The sequence below is a fragment of the Empidonax traillii genome, unplaced genomic scaffold (genome assembly GCF_003031625.1).
Source record: "Empidonax traillii isolate 1590-97213 ecotype Southwest subspecies unplaced genomic scaffold, ASM303162v1 scaffold74:size2480735, whole genome shotgun sequence".
Classification (NCBI taxonomy): domain Eukaryota; kingdom Metazoa; phylum Chordata; class Aves; order Passeriformes; family Tyrannidae; genus Empidonax; species Empidonax traillii.
Genome location: NW_020955267.1, coordinates 374339 through 394103, shown reverse-complemented (window position 1 = coordinate 394103; position 19765 = coordinate 374339). Strand labels below are relative to the sequence as shown.

The 19765-nt window shown below is 35.7% G+C and overlaps 1 protein-coding gene across 6 annotated transcripts in view; it reads left to right on the top strand.

The window, feature by feature from the left end:
* The window catches only part of SLC25A21 (solute carrier family 25 member 21), a 248677-nt gene extending 229174 nt beyond the window's left edge, over nucleotides 1-19503 (top strand). For all 6 annotated transcript variants that reach the window (XM_027880708.1, XM_027880705.1, XM_027880707.1 and 3 more), the window contains 5 exons: nucleotides 1772-1879; nucleotides 6474-6638; nucleotides 15934-16115; nucleotides 16932-16984; nucleotides 19062-19503. In XM_027880708.1, coding sequence (XP_027736509.1) covers nucleotides 1772-1879; nucleotides 6474-6638; nucleotides 15934-16115; nucleotides 16932-16984; nucleotides 19062-19132 — 579 coding nt within the window. In that variant the 3' untranslated portion in view covers nucleotides 19133-19503. The remainder of the gene's footprint in view (nucleotides 1-1771; nucleotides 1880-6473; nucleotides 6639-15933; nucleotides 16116-16931; nucleotides 16985-19061) is intronic.
* The last annotated feature ends 262 nt before the right edge of the window (nucleotides 19504-19765 follow it).

Sequence of the window (19765 nt, the reverse complement as noted above, 5' to 3'; positions counted from 1 at the left end):
GCTATTGTACCATTTGGAGAAAAATACTTTTTCTAAGAACTACAGTTTCCCGAGGTGCAAGAATGCAAATCATAATAAATATCTGTTTTTCACAAAAATGGCATCACAACTGTATGAAACTATATTTTTATGGTTATGCTATAAAGGTTTTGGTTATTTCGGGTCTCTTTCAAACACTGTTACTTTCACTTACATCTGCCTTTCATTGCTGTGAGTGAATGGTCATAGAATTATATTGACTAGTTTAAAGCAAATTTCCTCTTCCTCTTACTAATTCCACTGACCATATAGCTTTTTATAGTCTCTCCTATTTTATCTGGTATTTTTCAGTAGGTTCTTCTTATCCTTAGGTATAAATAGAAAGACTAGTGAGTGGAAAGAATGGGGCTTAAGGTTCTGTAGTACCCCAGTACTATTCTGGCCTGGGGAATGAAATATGCCAAAAACTTGTAAATATGCAATGACTGGCCTATAGATCTGCTTTGATGCTTATAACAGATACAGAAACCATCCAACACCCCTGATCTTTTTGATGTAGTACTGTTACCACAGAGATATTTTTGACCCATGGCCCCATGACAGTGAGAGAAAAAAAAAGACTGAGAGGGTCTATGGTCTAAACTAGGCAGAATGTTTCTAGGTAGCTCAATCGACCTTATATCAAGGCAATATTTATTGTTAAAAGAGAGATGCATACATTAACACCGTCCTGCTGCTGGCCTCAGTTCATGATGAAAGGTTCTTATCTCATTGGAAAAGTAGATTTGATAATAACACAGTTTCCTCCAAAGGCAGTAAGGCTAGTGTTTGCCACTACCCTTCTAACTTTCCATTAGTCCTTCTCTTGAGTGTTCAAGAGTCCCTGCTCATATCGCTCTGTTTTAAGTAAGTTTTTTCTCACTATTGTTTTTTCCTTTCCATTGGTTTCTTTGAATTTCAGCAAACGTGCTCATTATATTGTATTTTAGTCCTGGGACTTTTTTCACCCACGACAGAATTTGGGGATGTTAAGTGGAAGCAATAAATGTGTAACGTGATCATTAAATTTAATCCCTCTGAATTTTCTCAATTGACTTCAGTATTTTAATACTATTTTTTGTTACAAACAAAGGTATTTTGGAATGCTATGCCATGATGTAAAGCAAAGCAGTGAGTATCTCCATACCTGTGGCTAAAATGTACCATCAGATTCTAAATAAATGGAGTTAATTCATCCTTGCAGTGAATGCAGACATTTCTCTGTATGCCACTCATTCGCATATAAACCACTCTAATATTGATACTTACCTAGGTGAACTTTACTTCTACTTGTGCAATTTGCTTAAGTACTGTTGGGTTGTTTTAATTTCTTACATTTATTTTTAAGTTAGTATGTTAGTGTTATGTGCTTAATGCTCAGTTCAGAGATTTTATTTTTTCCAGTCCTACATAACTTCATCTGTATTTGTGTTATTATTCAGACTCCACCCGAAGATAACATGAGGGCATTCTTTTTCCATGCTTTTGTAATAATTTGGTACCATATTTTTCCTTCCAGATGAAAAGAGAATTCATGGACAGTGCTGTGACATTTTGTCTTTTTTGAAATCTGGTTTATGGCTATTGTCATATTGTCCTCATGAACTGACAGCATCTATTCAAAGTTGTTTAGCAGTACAATACTGCTGCATTACTGTAATCTTACCGTTTGCATTGTATCATTCAGTTTCATAAGCTGATGTAGGGTAAGTTTTACTCCTTTAATTTTTAACTGTCATTTTAACTTTCCTAGGCATTTGCAGTTGCTGGCTTGGGATCTGGGTTGACAGAGGCAGTTGTGGTTAACCCCTTTGAAGTCGTAAAGGTTACCTTACAGGCCAATCAGAATGCCTTCAAAGAGGTATGAAAATTGCTTCATTCTCCTTTTTCTGCATAATGCACTTCAAGGTTCATATTTAGAATTTCTGTAATATATTGGGTTAATGCAAATGGTATTCCCACAAGCTTAACAGAAATGGAAAGAGACTCAATAGACGATGCATTCAGATATGCAGAGATGCACACAGTATTGTCAGAGGTGTCAGCATCTCTAGTGTAAATTTTCTGGGCCTGAAGTGCACCTTCATACCTCCAGAGCAGCCAGCAACCCTGCACTGTGAGGAATGGTAATCCAGAAGTACAAACCTGAGCCCCTTGTAGAAAGTGCATTTACCCCAGCAGGGTCCAGACTTCAAGTGATCACTGAAGGTTAGCGTAAAACACCATGGCCCTGTGCCTTATCCAGAGTCCAGCTGGTGTATTTTATGCTATATTTCTTGGAGGAAATTATTTGTAAAACTTAGCATTTATTAGAACCAACTGGAAAATTGTTATACAATAAAAAACATTGATAATTCAAATTCTTGCTTCATTTCAGTTTTATTATTCAAATACTATTTTGTCCAAAGAAGTCAGCATGCAAAACTAACTTTGTCCATGGTTCTAGGTATTGCTGAAAGGGGAAAAAGTTTAAACTGGAAAACAGTGATTCGTCAAAATCAAGTGTTCCAAGGAAAGCACCAGCTTCTAATGTTCCAGGCTAAAGTGGAGGAAGGCAGGAACACAGTTTCCTCTTTCTTTTCTCAGTGAATAAGACTAACAATTGTCATATCAGCTTTTGCAAAATCTTTTGAGAAATCAGCTGTACCACGGTAGAGGAGCCAAATCACATAAGCATGTGGTGAAATGGTTGGCTGAGTCCCTGGTGAGGCATGATTTTTGCATATTCTACTATTAAGTTTTGACTGAGTTAATACTTGCATGCCTTCTAGCACTCATCTGCACAAATTGAACCCTTTTGGGGAATGCACAGTAAAGAGTTTTATCACTTGGCCATTTACGTAATCTGTTCAGGCCAAGCTCCTCAGGTACATTCTGGAAAAATACAACCACTGATTTCCACATGTCATAGTCTAGCTGGTACTTACTCCCTTCCAGAGTATGCTCTTCCAGAATAATTCTTGAAGTGTTTGGTAAACTTCTGTTCTACTCCCAATGCATGTGAAAGAGATGTTTGTTTGCTGCATGTCTCCAGTCTAGACATTTTTTAACCTTGGGGAGCAAAGCCACTGAAGCAGATAGGTAAAGTACAGGATAAAAAGTTTAAGATCCTGCTAAGGAGAGAAAGTGGGAAAAAGCAATGTGTGAGAGGATCTCTCTCTCAGGAAGGTGATATGATAAAAATTATGAACAACTACTGCTCCAGCAGTGGTAAACTAAGCGTATATTCTGGATCTTTCTGCCTCGCAGTTGTGAAGATGTAATTGACCCATCTTAATAAAACTTCTAATTTTGAGTATAAAAACACCAGTATTATACTTTGAGCAAACTATTCCCTTTAAAGTTGCGCAAGACCTATATATCCTTTCACTTCATACATTTTAATCTTCTCCTCTACTGCAAAAGTTATAGCAAAGTCTGGGGTTAGGGTTAGGGTTTTAGTTTGTAAATTTTATGCAATTATTTACTTTAGTTACAGTATCCCTTGGTGACTTTCCAAATACTCCAATAATCACCATGTAGCTGTCTAAAAGCATTCTGAGTTGTTTTGTTTTAGGTGAATATTCTTTAATTTAATTTAAATGTGAATTTTCACAAAATCTAAATATTAGTATGTTATCGTACAAATAAAATTGTGAAAGAATGCTATTTGGACTCCACTAGGAACCTAGTTCACATCTAAAATGTGAACTATTTGCCCTAGTGAAAAAATCCAAGCAAAATTAATTTCTGAAATCACATTTATAGTTAAATCATATACATTATTAATTTTTAATATATATTTTTAAAAGTGTTAGAATTTCAAAATTTGCTGTGAATTAGAAAAAACTCCAATGACTTTATTACCTCTATCTCAAGTTCTCATTAAGAATATGTTGAAGATCATTCCATGCTAAAGCACGTAAACTCAAGCCTGTTGGAAGAAACATATCCAGAGGTTATATTATACAGTGTGAGGCAATGGTACACGCATTTCCATACCATGCACTGTTTTTCTAAAAGGTTAAAGTAAAGTGTGTACCTATCCCTTTGTGGAGCTTTCATACTACATGACGAAACCTAATGCAGTTCACATATTTCTTTGACTATTGTACTGAAATAATAAATATATCTTGTTTAAAAGGAACAAGGAAGAGTATGAACACATAGACTCACACCCATACTTCTGCACACTCCCAAAGCAAATATTCACACCCTTCGGTGACAGCTGAATTGTTCTGTGCTACCAGATCATCTTTCGAGGGTTGATAGATTTAAAGATGAAGGCCACTATAAATCAAGTATCAGCATTTTTGTAATGTGAATTGTTACAGGTAAAAATAGTTGTGCCTTTTTGTTAAACTAAATTGCAAAATAGCCCAATACCTCGTTGTTTGGTTTTCCTTTTTTTTTTCCTTTTTCCCTGTAGCCCTGGATAATTCACTGGCTATAGAAACTGGTGTGATGATTAAAATCTTCTCACCTGACTTAAGAGTTGTGATTAATTAAACAAATACAAGTTTCTTCTTTATGATGAGAAGAATGTGGCTCCAGATTCCATTGACTAGGTCTGTATTGAGTAAAAGTCAACAGTTGTGTGAAGTGAATTAACTCCATATGTTTATACAGTAAATTCCTCCATCTAAGGTCCTCCCATGATCAGTGATGAACCACAGGCCTTCTATGGTTTGATCACCTGACATGAGGATGCCTACTTCGTAACAGTGAAGTGCTGTCTAAGAAAGCCCTCTTTATTACTAAAGGACTGAAAAGGGAAGTCATATGTAGACATTGCAGATCTCTACATTTGGACTAATGAACCCCATCTCAGGTGTTCATCAACTGACAGGCTTCCCCTCTGAGTCATTAGCAAATTCGGATTCACGATAAGGGATACCAAGGGATACCTTAGTATTGAAGATTGCTGTATTCAGCTTAAATCACTTTAAACAGCACCACTAGTTATTTTTTAAAAATCTAAACTCCATTATTTGTGCATGAGAAAGGATGTTATTACTAGTATCTGGACAATTTTCTATGTTGAGTATAATAGATTCTGACTTGAATCCTGGGGAGTAGTTAAAAGGTAAATTATAGTAAAATCTTAATGCTCTGCATTAACATTAACTATGTTAACATTAGCTAGGATAACATTAGCTATGAAATATGAAAAACTAGAGTGAAATAGTATTAAAGACTAAACTTGTGACTCACCTAAATAAGCAGTCATATGCTGTGTCATATATAATAGGCATCATTTGGCTAATGCTGTTGATTCTACCACAGTGATATTTTGAAATGGAAAGCTATTAAACAAATAAATTTATTGAAATTAGCAGTGTTCACAGCGTTGCAGTCAAAATTTTTCTATATTTTCATGTTTGAACCTCCTAGTGGAAGTTATGTTTTGCCTTTCTAATTATATATTTGGTTAACGGGAGCTGGCTTGATGCTTTGGAGAAAGCGATTTTGGAGAAATGATTTCTGTGCCTTTTGGGTATTATTTTCAAAATGGGATTTCTAAAGGCAGCTTCCTGAATCTGTACCTTAGAATTTTAATGGGTGCTCTGATTTTCAAAACCTAAGTACAATTTTAAGTCAAATAATTCATTAGAAAGGCAAAACAGGTTTTGCAGTTGGATGCTTAGGAAAAGTTAAAAAAAAAAAAAAACCACACACAACTTCTTTTCAATATTTCCAATATTTAAAAATGAGATGTGTACCCAATAACCCCTTAAAATTCAGTGTCTTAAAGCAGTGGTTTGCATCCTGAAGAGCATGAAGCTCCTCAGAGGATCATGAAGAATTCCCAGATAATATATATAGATTTTGTCACCCTTTCAAACCTATTCATACCATTGAATCTGAAACTGGTAAACTGATCTTCAACACAAATATTTTATAGCCTCCCTTGCTGCTCTAACTTGTGGCTCTTAAGGACTTTCTTCTATAGCCATAATGGTTAAAAAAATTCCAGTTCTAATTCTATCACTTCTATCACTCCCTCATCACGCACATTCCTGTACCATTGATTTTACTAGAGAAGCTTTTTATTGTCCAGAATAATTGTTATATACTTCAACTGTGTAAGGGTTTCATCTGTTGTAATCTTCACAGCACAGCATCAATGATAAACAAAACAACCCTATTGCAAAATTCACACAAAGTTACGCATTGCTCTCTATATTTTTTAAATTATTATTTAAATATCTTTTTTGTTTTCAGGATCCTTAGTCTTTTGCAGTACTCAAGTCATGCTTTCTTCTTGTTTTGCAATCAGAAAAATAAGTAATCTTTTTTTTATTAAAGTTGTGAGTTTTATGTGGTCACAGGAAAGAACAAATAACTAATATGGTGAGACAAGATAAAATTACACAAGAATTGGCAACACTGTGCCAACAAGATGGAAATGCTGCAGTGTTTATTGTCTTCTTTTTGTAAAGATGATCTCTTCTGTCTTTTCTTAACTTGTGTAGCAACCATCTAGCTTTGTTCAAGCTCGGCAGATCATTAAAACCGATGGTCTGGGCTTCCAAGGTCTCAACAAGGGTCTTACAGCAACACTGGGCCGTCATGGAGTTTTTAACATGGTTTACTTCGGGTTCTACTTCAATATGAAAAACATTCTTCCGGTTAATAAAGTAAGTTCTTTATACAAAGCAATAGATAATCAGATAAGAGGTTTGGGGTTTTAATTAACACTGTATTTTTCTGTGCAAAGCTGTGGTTTTAAGTAATAAACAGTGACTAACCTAGCTCTGTTTTGCAGAAATCTATAGCATTTTAATGGAAGCAAATGAAGGTCTTGTACTTCTCATTTTTTAAGCAAAGCTGAGTATGGTCATGTTGGAATTATCATTTTTATGAATTGCCCTTTGTACCATGAGAGCAATGTGAAAAGGCAGCAATTGAAATAGAGGCATGTTATGGTTATGTTGAGTATGTATGCACTTTTTTGTGGCAAACTGGATTAGAAGGGGAAAATCAGTTTCTAGAAGTTCTTTCAGTATTCAAAAAGAGGCTAAGCTTGAGGAGACGGCAGAGCTGCAGTATGTAGGTTATTCTGGTCGGGTAAAGGGCTTTTTTACTCGAAAGAGAGTTCAACCTTGTGCTGACGGATGACTGGGAAGATTCTTCCATATGGGAGAGAGACAGGCCCAAAACAGGACATACAGGGTCATGCACAGGGACTTTCTGTAATTTATAAGTCTAAAAATAAGAATTGCTATAGCTTTGGTTTAGTTTAAAGCAACTTTGATAGTCCTATATTTCTTTAAATAACAAAGGAAATACTTCTCTTTACAATAACGGGAAATTTTACTAATTAAAATGTGGTAGTATCAGCAACTTTCTAAATTACTCTATTTGCAACACCTAATGGTTTATTAATGATTTCAGTACATTAATTACTGAAGTGTGTTTTCACTAATGCGATTTTTAGATGATGACAGTTAAACAGTCATAGGTATAATATGCAGTGATATACATATAAGAAGCTGCAATTTAGATCAAAAGGGATCAGTTTCTATTCCCAGATGAAGTAACACCTCTTTTTTTTCTGCACTTCTGAGTAGCCTGGTATTTTTGTTGGCAACATTGCGTAAATGGAGAAAAGCTCCACTTCTTAGTTTCAGATCATTACAGCAAACTGAATTGTTCAAGACCAGCTGACCCACAAGTTTCTACAAGTTTCTTTTAGAGTATTTAAACATACTTTACAGTGTACTTTAATCACACGTTCTAAAAACTCAAGGCACAAGCATAGCTTGATACTAAGATAACAGTAAACATGTTTGTGTTGATCAAGCAAAGAAAAATTATAATCACTATTGCAGAAGATTCTGAATAATATGCAGGTAACGACAAAGATTTATGTGCAACTCGTATGGGAATCCTGAAATGTCCTTCCATAACAATTGAAGAATAGTAGTAGTATTTGGCATAAGCATGCTTTTCTAGCCTTTCAGATTTAAAAAAATAGGAGACAATTATTACATTATTAGAAATATTCAGAGCTTTATGATCTAAAAGAAATTAGCACTTCATACAGATTTTGTATTATGTAGAAAAATTTTAACATTGCAACGTAGGTTTAAATACATGTAGAAAACAAAAAAGAAATTACTTCAGTGTTCTCAGGCAGTGGCCTAGCTGTCCTCAAATACTAGCAAAAGCGAAAGGCAATTTAATCCATGTGGGATTGATTAGATTGCATTAGCTGCAGATAAGTGCAGAGGTTTGCCTTGTGCTTGACCAATGCAAAGTGGCTTGTATAGCAGTTTGCACAGTGGCTTCATCTGTGCTAGTTAATTGAGCAGCATTACTGAAAGTCGGTCATCTGCACTGATAAATGTTCCCTGGCACAGCTTTGGCCCTGGCCAGCCAACATGGTTCTTGGGTGTGGCTTAGGAGCTAGTGCAGACAAGGAACCATTCCTACTAGGCTGGTTTCATGCAGCCAGTATCTTTTGAATGGTAATAGCTTCTAATAGTGCTAAAAAACTTAATAGGACTCTCTAGGCCAGCTAGCATCAGTGCCATAGACAGTTCTGTACCAATAAATATAATAAATAATTCTGATAAAACTCTCATTAAAATCAGATCAAACCTTACCCTGAAATTAAGAGAATATAGATCAGGCCTCATCTGGCTTGTGCTAGCCAACATTGCATTTGGATGTTTAAATACATTGAATTTCACTTCAGTGCCTGGTAGTATTCAAGAATAATTTGTAATCTGTAACTTAAACCTCTTCTTTCAGTGGACAGGTACTAGAGGCTGAGTTACCAAACCTCTACAAGGAATTTGGTAGAAGCTGGATTGTAGTTAGTCTGAAAAATATTAAACAGTTGTAACTTCTCAAGATTTCTCACATACTTGATTTCATTACACTTGATTTGATTTCCCTTTCTATATTTTGCCAGATAAGAAAGTCTGAAAGCCAGTCTTACAATATTGATAAATACATTAAAATTATGAAATAAGAATACTACCTGTGAAATAATTTTGACTCTTGACTATGTGGTTGCTGTTTACCATCTGTAACCTTAAGTGGAAAATGTAAGGAAATGTAAAATGAGCATTTCACTTGTCAGCAGTTCTAAACTGTGTATTAAATTTGCATCCTGATTAGGGATGTTTGCAGCTTATTTTGCCAAAAACAATAAACCTTGTATGTTTAATGGTCAAATGATATAAAGTACATGTATAGGTTGTAAATGTCCATAATAAATAATTTTTCATATATTCAGTCCATTCTACCAGACAATTTACAGCCAACCTTGTGCTCTGTTTACTGAAATTAGAATAAGCCAAATTTCTTTCAATTGCCACTAATGTATCAACCATAGAGCTTTAACAGCTATGCATCTCCCCTAGCAATGAAATTTGTCTGCAAATTTATATTGTCTCAGTTTTATGGCACCTGTTTTTATAGCACATTTTATAGGCATCCAGCAACTTTTGCTTTTCAATTTTTTATCATAATTAGGTTTGATAGTAAACACTGATTTCATTTAAACCTTTGCTCACTGCCACCTCCAAGTGGCTGTCATATTTCTTAACAATATGAAATTTCCTCACTGCCTGTTAAAAGCCCCCTTTGAAACCTGGCAAACTACAAAACTCATTTCACGTTGGGCACTGCCTGCCCCAGCTGTTGCAGATGTGCCTCCTGATACAAGGACTGCTGCATCAGACCACAAGAACTGTGTAGTGTGTTGTTTTGCAAGAGAAAGGGGTTCTAAACTTCTATAGGCAATGAAGAAGAAATGGGAAACCAAAATAGGCTGTTCAGATTGGTGACTAAAATAGCAGACAACAATTTCATTTTAGTTGTTTTCAAATATATGCAAACATAGAAGTTCTGTGTAGGAACAGAGAGGGAAAAGTGCATTTAGTGCTACAGACTTGAGGAAATAGTAAGACAAGGTGATTTAGATGAAGACTGAATCAGAATGGGTCATTAAATAATCTCAGAGCTACCATCCAAGTTCAGGTTTCAGGATGACCTGGGAATTTAAAAAAATTTAGGTGGCAGTTCTGTATCCATTATGATGTCACAAGTCACCCATTGGTCAGTATTCTTCACTGTGAGGTGTCCTGTGGCTGTTGAAATGACAGCCCCTACTGTTTAAAGACTTCAGCCCAGGTCATCATCACCAAAACATGTCGGCACCCAAGGGGTACAGCGTGTTGCTATCTCACCCATTACTGCACTGTAATATTTCTGTAGGCAAGACAGATATGAAGTGTAAGAAGAGGAATCTTCAGTTAAAACAAAACTATGAAGAAAAGACACTAATTTCTTCTGTTTTCCTACAGAAATTAGCATAATGCTTAAACTGATAACCAGGTTCAACCATAACTGGCAGAGAGTCAGGCTTAAAATAGCTACATTTTTTATAATACGTACAAATAATCATGTAAAAGGAGAAGAGATCCTTATGAGTGCCCCAACTGAGGGAAATTTTCAGTAGGAACTTACTCCTTATTAAACACTGAATTCCATGGGAAAAAGCCCATGTAAGCCTTAGTCTGGACTTGCACCTTTCCAGACATCGATATCAATCAGTCATAAGGGCTGATAGAATATCAAAATTCTTTAGGTCTGGTATTCATGGGGCTACTCACCTTTTTTTCTGTTTCATAAATTACTGCATAACTGAGACTGAAGATGGGTAGTGCTGACAAAGGTACCAGATGTAGAGGCAAGCATTAAGACACCCATTTCTCAGTGCCCTTTTCTGCATAGTTAGCCTCTAAATGATGCCATGAAAAGCTGAGCTGCTTGTAACCGCAACATTTTATGAACATCTGATCATCTGCAGAGTGACTCAACAGGGAAGAGCGGCTTCAAGTTTACTTTGTAAATGCATAAAATGAATAGAAGTCCACTCATTAACTGTGGTCAAGTCTTGATTAAGTTACGAACAAAAAGGGTGAATATTCTTTAAAACAATCAAAGCCTGATATTATCACAACAATTATGAGATTCACTTTCATCTTTTCTTTTTCACCTTTTCTGGAGACGCAATGAGTCTACATAGGTTTCTCCTCCTTAGTGCTGATTTCTTTTGGGAATTTGCACACCTCCAAAACATCTTATCTGTACCAGCCTCTGCCTCTCAGAGTATAATTTGACAGCCTTTCTTCCCAGCTCTTTTCTAGACTTCAGCAGGAAAACCTGGACCCTGTCTCTCCTCTGGCTTCTGGCTCAGTGTCTGTGCTTAAAAGCAACTCATTTGAGTTTTTTATCTGTTCCGTGTTGCTTTCCTGAGAGCTATCTCTCACCTTTCTTTAGATATACCTTTTCTCCTCTCTCTTGAAAGCTCCTCTTCCCCAGACCTGTGTGTTCCTTTCTTCCATTGTCTGTTGCCACGGGAAACTCCTTTTAGGGATTAAAAACAATTATCAGGCTGACTAAAGCAGTTCCTTACAGCCTGTTTTGCTCCCAAATACTTAATTATAGTCAGTGTGGCCTGGGTCAGGTCTTGTGGCATCTCTTAATTTCCCATAGGAGTTCCTATGCTATTACACTTTACGTTAGCCAAAAGAGACAGCAAGCAACACTATTCCATGCTCCTGGCTCATCTTCCTCTTCAGTTCCGTAACTCCAGGCTACACCAGGCAGAACCAGAGTTGGACAAAACAAGGCCTTGACTTTTAAAGTCTCCCTTGTCATACACAGGGAGGTGGAATTTGCAGCATATAGTGCGAAGGCTCTCAGCTCCACTCCTGGCTTCTCTGCTGACCCTTTATGTGATCTTGAGCAAGTGTTTTTAAATTTAGTGGTCATTTCAAATGACTTTTGCCACTTTTGTGCCAAGTGTAACCCATTTACAAAGCTAATGTTGTGGTTAATGTTTTCAAAGAAGTTAAAGAAACTTAATGCAACTATTACACTCTACATATTAGGTTTGGGCTAACTTCAGTAGACTGATTTGTAATTGCCAACTTCAAACATCATACTGTTATTATTATTATTATGCATTATTCATGCAATTTCTTAGGAATTGGTATTCTCCTTATCCAGCAAGCATTAGTCTTCTATAGTGAATTTATCTACAAGGTAGTCAGAAGTACTAAAACATATTTGTGAAAGAATTCTTTCTCATAAAATATGTACCTCTAGCAACTGAGGAAAAAAAAAAGAAAAAAGTGGAAAAACGTCAAGACATTGAATAACTGAAGCAAAAACTTCTAGAAGTAGCTTCATTTAGGCAAATTAATATTTACTGATCTTTTGGGTTTATTGATTTTTTCATTAAAAATAATGTTTAACTTTAAGTTTCTTTGTGGCATATTCTGCCACGGACTGAACATTCAGACTGAAAAGGGCCTCTGTTTTTTACAAGAGTAAAAAATAGACTTGGAGCTATTCCTTCAAAGGTACCTACTTCTCTTCACTGCACATGTAAGTGTAGTGTCCTGCCTTTGAATCTCTGGATTGCAGCTAAAATGGGTGGCTAAATCTATAAAAATGTATCTAGTGTGGTGAGTCATTATCTAGTATAAAAATATTTTTCAGTTATTCTGAAAAAATTACAGTAACTGAGTTGCAAGCATACATGCCTTTGCCAAAGGGTTATTTCATTGCTGTATTAATATCTGTGCTGTTATTGAATTAAATAACCTTCCCTCAGTAGGGATGAAGATAGTTGGGAAGCTTTTGACTGAGATCAAATATTTAAACAAAGGTTTTGACAAATTGCCCAGCAAATAAAGGAGAGAATGAAGTGGCTGGTAGAGGAAAGCCCAGGGCTTTGGAAGCTGAAGCTGATAAATTAAAACTGTCTCCAGGGGGTGACACTCCTATACTATACATGGGTGTATATGTTCTAGATTTAGGGCTAGAATTTTCTGTGGCTGGAAATTATGGAATATAAAGGAAGGAAATAAGCAGCATATGATTCAGGAGGAACTTACTGGGTGTCCACTTATTAAAAAATTTTATGATAGAAGTAATGTATAAAAAGCAGAGAAATAACGTCTCAAATTTTTTCTCCCCAAGACAGCAGGTAAATCCAACAGGACATGCATAAATATGGCATTTATCAGGGATGCCTACTACTCTCTTTAGTTTTAAAGGCTGCTGATGCTCCCAGGGCAGGAATTAAGATGTATAGGTGATGTGATAGTGAAGAGTTTGTTAAAAAGATGAGATGACCACAGATTGTTATCCAACCATGGCTAAATTATTCCATTGTGAATAAGCAAAATGCTATTTCACTTCATTGTGGCATGCTGTCCTGTGCTGTGACACCATCTAAAATCAAGTTTCCATTCTATGTGTTCTGCTCATACTACATAAAAAATTGGCTTTGCTTAAAAACAGAATTCATGTATGTTTTTCCTCAATTTCTGCCATTTATGAAAGCAAGAGGAGCATGTCAAAATCTTTTTTCCTAATGAACAACATACGAAACATATAATTGGTCATTGAGCTGCATAGTGCAGAAGTTGGTGACAATAGTGTGATGATAACTGCCTCAGATAGCCAGCTGCAGCATTAGGACTAGACAGATACCTTATCCTTGTCTCCTTCCATAGGGTTCTAGAGTGTTAGGAATATTTTGGCATTGTCCATAGGGCAAAAAAAGGTTAGATTTTGGTGTTAAAAGAAAGAAACTTCTTCATAATAACACCTGATAGATAGCCAATGTTCCTGTGTCCATGTAAGCACTGTAGCAGAGGCAGAAATTATGTTTGGAAATCTCTTTTTCAGTTGAAAGCATTATCACAGTAAAATGCCATTAAGATACGCTTTTAGAAAAAACCAACTTAATTACTCTTAACAGGTGAATTTATATGGAATCTGTTTTACAAAATAAGTTACCCAGCTATTACAGTGATTAATGGCATAGAAAAATCTTTCCCATGAGGTTTATAATAAAAAAATCGAGTTACAAAGCAAACATAGTGTATATCATGGTGTATTTGGTTAGAGTCAGGTTTTGTGAATGAGAAAAATGCTGCCTTTCAACCTTTTTCTGTCACGAATACTGGAATAGAAATAACTAATTTCTTTTAATTTCCCTTTAGTTATATTAATGCAGTGGCATGTTGTAAGACATACCTGCTGTATCCTGTACCCTATGGCACTCTCAGTCATAAAGCAGGAAACATAGGCATTGGGATTTCACCAAAACATTAAATGTTCAATCATTTAAATATAAAGAATGTGTCAGGAGCAGCAAGGCTTGAAATTTGGTGTTTAACAAGTAAATATCTTTGCCTAACATATATTGCATAGCATAGAAGGCAGCACACCATGCTTGGCACCAAATTGAATTGCATAACAAAAATAATTCAGACCATTCTGGACTGTGAAAAGTCAACAGAGCAGTGGTAGCCTCCCTGCTGTAGCCTGATTTGACTAGGTTATTACAGTCTGGAATAGTACTTAAATATCAGGTGTGGGTATAATCCTATACCTGCTGCCTGAAGCTACATAGGCACCATGCTGAAACAGGGCTGCCACACTGCTTCCCCTCCAGTTTCAAAAGAGGTCCTCCTTTCTTCTCTAGATAACAGAAATATTGTCTTTATTCTATTTGCATTTAAACCGCTGTATGTACAGAATGAACAGAAATCTGTTGCTTAGATCTTTGCCAATAAAATACTACAGTACCAAAAGCCATTATAATTTTTAAAACCTGTATACTTCATGTTTTGTGAAATCAAGGTGTTGAATTTTTCTGCAGGTAATCAAGAGCCCTGTTGATTTTGACATTTCTTTCTAAATACCTGCACGGATTTCATCCAATGCATATTATGGAAGTTTTAATTTATTTTTCTTGTTGCTAATCAGGAAAGGAAAACTTCATTCTTGTTTTCTTTTTCATTCAAAAATGTTCAGGTTTAGGAAACCAAAAATTCCTGGTTTTTAATATTGTGCTGATGTTATAACATGACAAGATCATTTATTATTTTAATGATGATTTTCTATTATTAAAGTACCTTCATGAATAAAGTGTCCTGCCTATTGAAAACTAATAGCAAAAAAAAATTATGTGCATAGGAAATGTCCTGGAACACACTGCCCTGTGACTTCCACTACTTAGAGAAATAGGATTAAACCTGCTTCAAGAGATTTTGTCTCCCAGATAAACTCTGGGTTCTTTGATGTCATAGAAATGCCAAGGTAGGAGGTCTTTCTGAAAGATCAAATAAAACCCAGTTGAACTCTGAACTGTGAGTGAGCAAAGAAGTCTTTAGATGCACTTCTAACCTATTTCTAACTTTTACCGTGAGCATGTAGTAGGGTTCAGAAACAATCTGTTGTAAATTCTTCAGCCAATTAACTGAGTGAATTACCACCGTATATAATGCACAGAACGTGGAGGCTCTCTTGCCGTTGTGCCAAGTTGGATTGTTAATAACAGGAAGCTAGCACTTCTCAGTACAGTGGATCAGCTACATGTGAAAATAAATGTAAAAAACCTGGAGGGGAACGGCAGCAGACTGAGATTAGCCTTTATTTAATTTAGCATTTGGGGGTCCAACACACAAATGAGTGTTTTAGTAGGCTTCATGGTGGAAGTTGCTGTCATTTGTAAAATATTCTGGCCAATTAGCTAATAGTGTGCTTGGATTTCTCCTGTTTTGATACAGTAATACTAAGTACATTGTGAAGCCCAATTATACAAATCATCCCCATATGCCATACCAGTCTTTCTTTATGAACTGTGTTTATAAATCCTGTGTGAGGAAATGTGTACTTCAGCAATTTAGACCATGTGTAAAAACACAGCCAATAGGATTGTCAAGAAAACAAGTTCCAGCATAGGAAATCCTAATGTGTTCCGCTAAAATAACACGAGTGTGTTGTGTGAGTTTTCTGATTAAATGCATATTACTTTATAGTGCTTAACCTGCATAGGTTCTTCCATTTCTCTTTTTATTCTTTCCTTTTTTTTCTCTCTTTTTCTTGTAGGATCCAAATTTGGAGTTTTTGAGAAAATTTGGAATTGGACTAGTCTCGGGAACAATAGCCTCAATTATTAACATTCCTTTTGATGTTGCAAAAAGTAGGATTCAAGGACCACAGCCAGTTCCTGGAGAGATCAAGTACAGAACCTGTTTTAAAACTATGGCAACAGTCTATAAAGAGGAAGGGTAAAACATTCTTATTTTAATAAATGTCCAGACCTCTGTTTCAGTTCATGTAGGTCCATAAAACCATGTTGTTACATTTCAAATTTGACAAGGACCATTAAGCCGCCCTGAACTCACATATCAAAAGAGCCCAATGTAACGTTCTGAAAATGTATTTTAGAATTACAAGGAGATATATTCCTACTATATGTGAACTCTAAAAAGAGACAGTATGATTATTGGGTTGTCGAAATTTCCATTGAACAAATACATACTTCATATATTTCGTGTGTAATTTTTTCAGCTCTTCATTTTGTAAAAGGAAAACATCAACAGAAAACAGAATATTTCTCAATTTAATCTAATTGTAATTATACAGGCCTCTATACCTTTAAAATTCCAGCTGAAATAATTAAATTTGGGGACAGATCCTTGTCGTAATAATGTTTTCCAACTTTAAAAAAATATTTCTCAAGTGGTGACTGAGTTGTAGCTTTGATATTCAATTATATCAGTCATTTTGTCCCTGTATGCAGCTGTTGCTAACAGACCTGTCTTGAAAGTAAACCCAGCTCACTGATTAAAGTCATATTTCTGATTGGTTAGGCTCACAACATTGCTTTTGTGACTGAACATTGATTAGCTTTTTCTCTTCATCTGATCTGCCTCTGTAAAATGTTAAAATCCAGATACGGCCTGCTATTGAACATGTTTAATTTCAAATAATTGCCTCTAAGTGCTCTGCCAGCATTTTAACAAACATATGCTACAATTCCATTCTTCTTTTAGAGCAAGAATATTGTTTGAAATATTTTGTTTGTTTTTCTTCTGCTACAGATTTCTGGCTCTGTACAAAGGCTTGCTTCCCAAGATCATGAGGCTTGGTCCAGGTAATTTTCCTTATGCCATTTCTATGTGCTTTTGTTCTTGTTTTCTCTTCCCATTTGTCAGTTTCTTGAGAAAGTATAGTAAGCATCAGTCAAATAAATGGAACTGTGTACCATAAACTATCATGAATCTCTCACTTTGAGTGATTTCTTTCAATAATAAAACCATCTAATAGTATGATATATGAATTTATCTAAATATGTGTCTAAAAAGAATCATTTACACATACACATAAGATGCAAGTAACTGCTGTTTTTTGTAATTCCTTTATTCATGATCAAGCCTTAGTACATCTATGTGAATACTAGAACTGTAAAACTTTTGGAAGCTTCTTAAAGCTTCCTATTCCTTCTAATGTGATCTTTTGATTTCACTAGGACTATTCAGTATCTATGTGAAGTCACCATAAAATACCAGTTAAAGTCTCTCCAGTACAAATACACTCAACTAGTCGAAGCATAGCCCAAGCATATCAAATTCCAGTTACTTTCTTCTCCTCTGCTTTACATGTAAAGAACAAACACCAAAAAGCTGATAGCTGATAGCTGGGAAGAGACTTGTTTGGCCTGGAACACTAAGAGGACAAGGATATTTTAGAACTGGGTTGCTTTTTGACCCCTTCTCACTACTTGTTACTTCTTCTTTAACTTTTAGAATATTTTTCCCTGACTGGTTTTGATTAATCATGAAAGCAAAGCACAGGGCCCTTAGACTTTGCCAGCCCACAGAGGCAGTCTCTGTCAAAAAGAGCAGAAGCCCCAGTTTAAACAGTATCCTATTCCCATGAAATTCTTTCCAATTGTGCAACTTGGTTTAATAGACAAGAACACACATGGGTAAAAGCAAGTAGGTACAGAGTCTGTTCTGCAGTATAAAGGAGGCATTAGGTTTGCCTGTAAATGTTTGCATATCCAATCCATCTGGCTAAGTGCTAGACCATGCCTGGTTATTGTGCAGGGTAAGGAAAAAGGTGGGGATGGGAAAAAAAGGAGCTCTAGAGCTAAAAGCCTTTTCCCTTACACTCCAAAGATATTAGATTGCATACAGAACAAAGAGAAGGCAAGGGTTTGCTTTCCCAGTACCTCTTAGGACAGCAGATTTTGGAATAAAATTTTCCATCTTACAAATGACTATGCATTCTGGCCCAGATCCAGGAAGTCAGTTAAGTGTGAACTTTGTTCTAAATACTTTTGTAGTCCCATTGACTAATAGATAGATTTGACTTTCCAATGAAACACTTATTGTGACTGGAAAGGTAGTTCCTTCTTTCAGAATGTGAGTGCTTACAGTAAAAGAGATATGCAAACAGATTACACAGTATGAGAATTGGAATCAGCCTCAATTTGAGTTCAAATCAAATCTTAGATATTGTGTCTATGAGTTGTTTGTTGGTCAAAGCCTTTTGCAAATTTCTGCTCTGTCTAGCTGTCTGTGAGTTGCTGTTCATAGAGGATTTCAAGTCTGATGATGGTTCCTTAGGGTAAATGATGTGGGAAAACTCATGTGGTAGTTCTGTGTGCCTGGTTGTTTTAGCCTATCCCTAGAAAGGTGAGCCCAGTTCAGCAGAAGACTGAGGTGCCACTCCAAGCCACCAGCTGAGCCAACAGGCATAGGATTTATGTCCCAGTGCTGGAACCCACAATTAATACACTTTTACTCATGCAGCCTCATTCTCTCATCCCTGGTGATGAATTTTTGTCATTCTACCTGTCAGGTTGCTCTTTCATGGCCAAATCTAACTAAGCAAACACAAAAATATATACATATTTGGATTAAAAATTTCACTTGTAGAAGAACAAAGAAAAATTTTAATCTTCCAAAAATTTTAGGAAAAATCACAAAGAAAGTGAATTTGATTTAATATAAAACTATTTACATCAACTTTAGGATCTAATATTAAGTAAAATTGGTATGGTTTAAGAATTGGTGACTTTTTAATGTACTAAGGAATTAGCAGAATTACCCATTTTTCAAATAAGGCTTTTCCATATCCTGGTTTATATTGCACATTACACATGCCCTATAAAATCTTGAAAATACTAAATTTTCTATGTAGTAAAATATTATCTTTTCTTCCAGGTGGTGCAGTGATGCTTTTGGTTTACGAATACGTTTATGCTTGGCTTCAGGACACAGTTAATCACAAGTAGCACTTCTGAAAAATGTACTCTTTAAAATTTTGTGCATTCTAAAATACACTTCAATAAAGTAAAAGTGATTCTTATCTGTTATGATGTTGAATGCCCTCAGATTGCACTGATGTTAATAAGTTCAAAACAAAGTTGGTCTTCAGGTCATGATCCAAGAAAACATTTAAGCACATGCTTTTCTATAAGTGCATAAATAAATAGCATTGTTGATATTTGTAATTGTTTTGCTGAATCAAGAGAAAATATAAAAGAGACATAGGAAAAAAATAATTTTTAAAGGAATTTTTGACAGAAAATCATCCTACGTAGCTATACACTTTTTTAAGTTTCAACTGAAATGACAAGATAATAACTTTCAGGGGATTTTCAGGGAAAAAAAATTAATAATCCTGGGAGGCCAGATACTAAGCTGACAGCTCCATTAACTCCACATTAAGAACATGACCCATACTCCTCAGCTCTTGAGTAATCTTGAGTTCAGTTCTAGTTCAGCCCAGTGTGATTTCAGCAGCCATAGAAAAGCTTCTTAAGTTGTTGGGAGTTTGGATAGCACAAGGACGGCCACAACCTTAAAAACACACATACCATTAAATGTCCTGCTTGTTCTTAGCCATATATATTGTAGAAATCTCA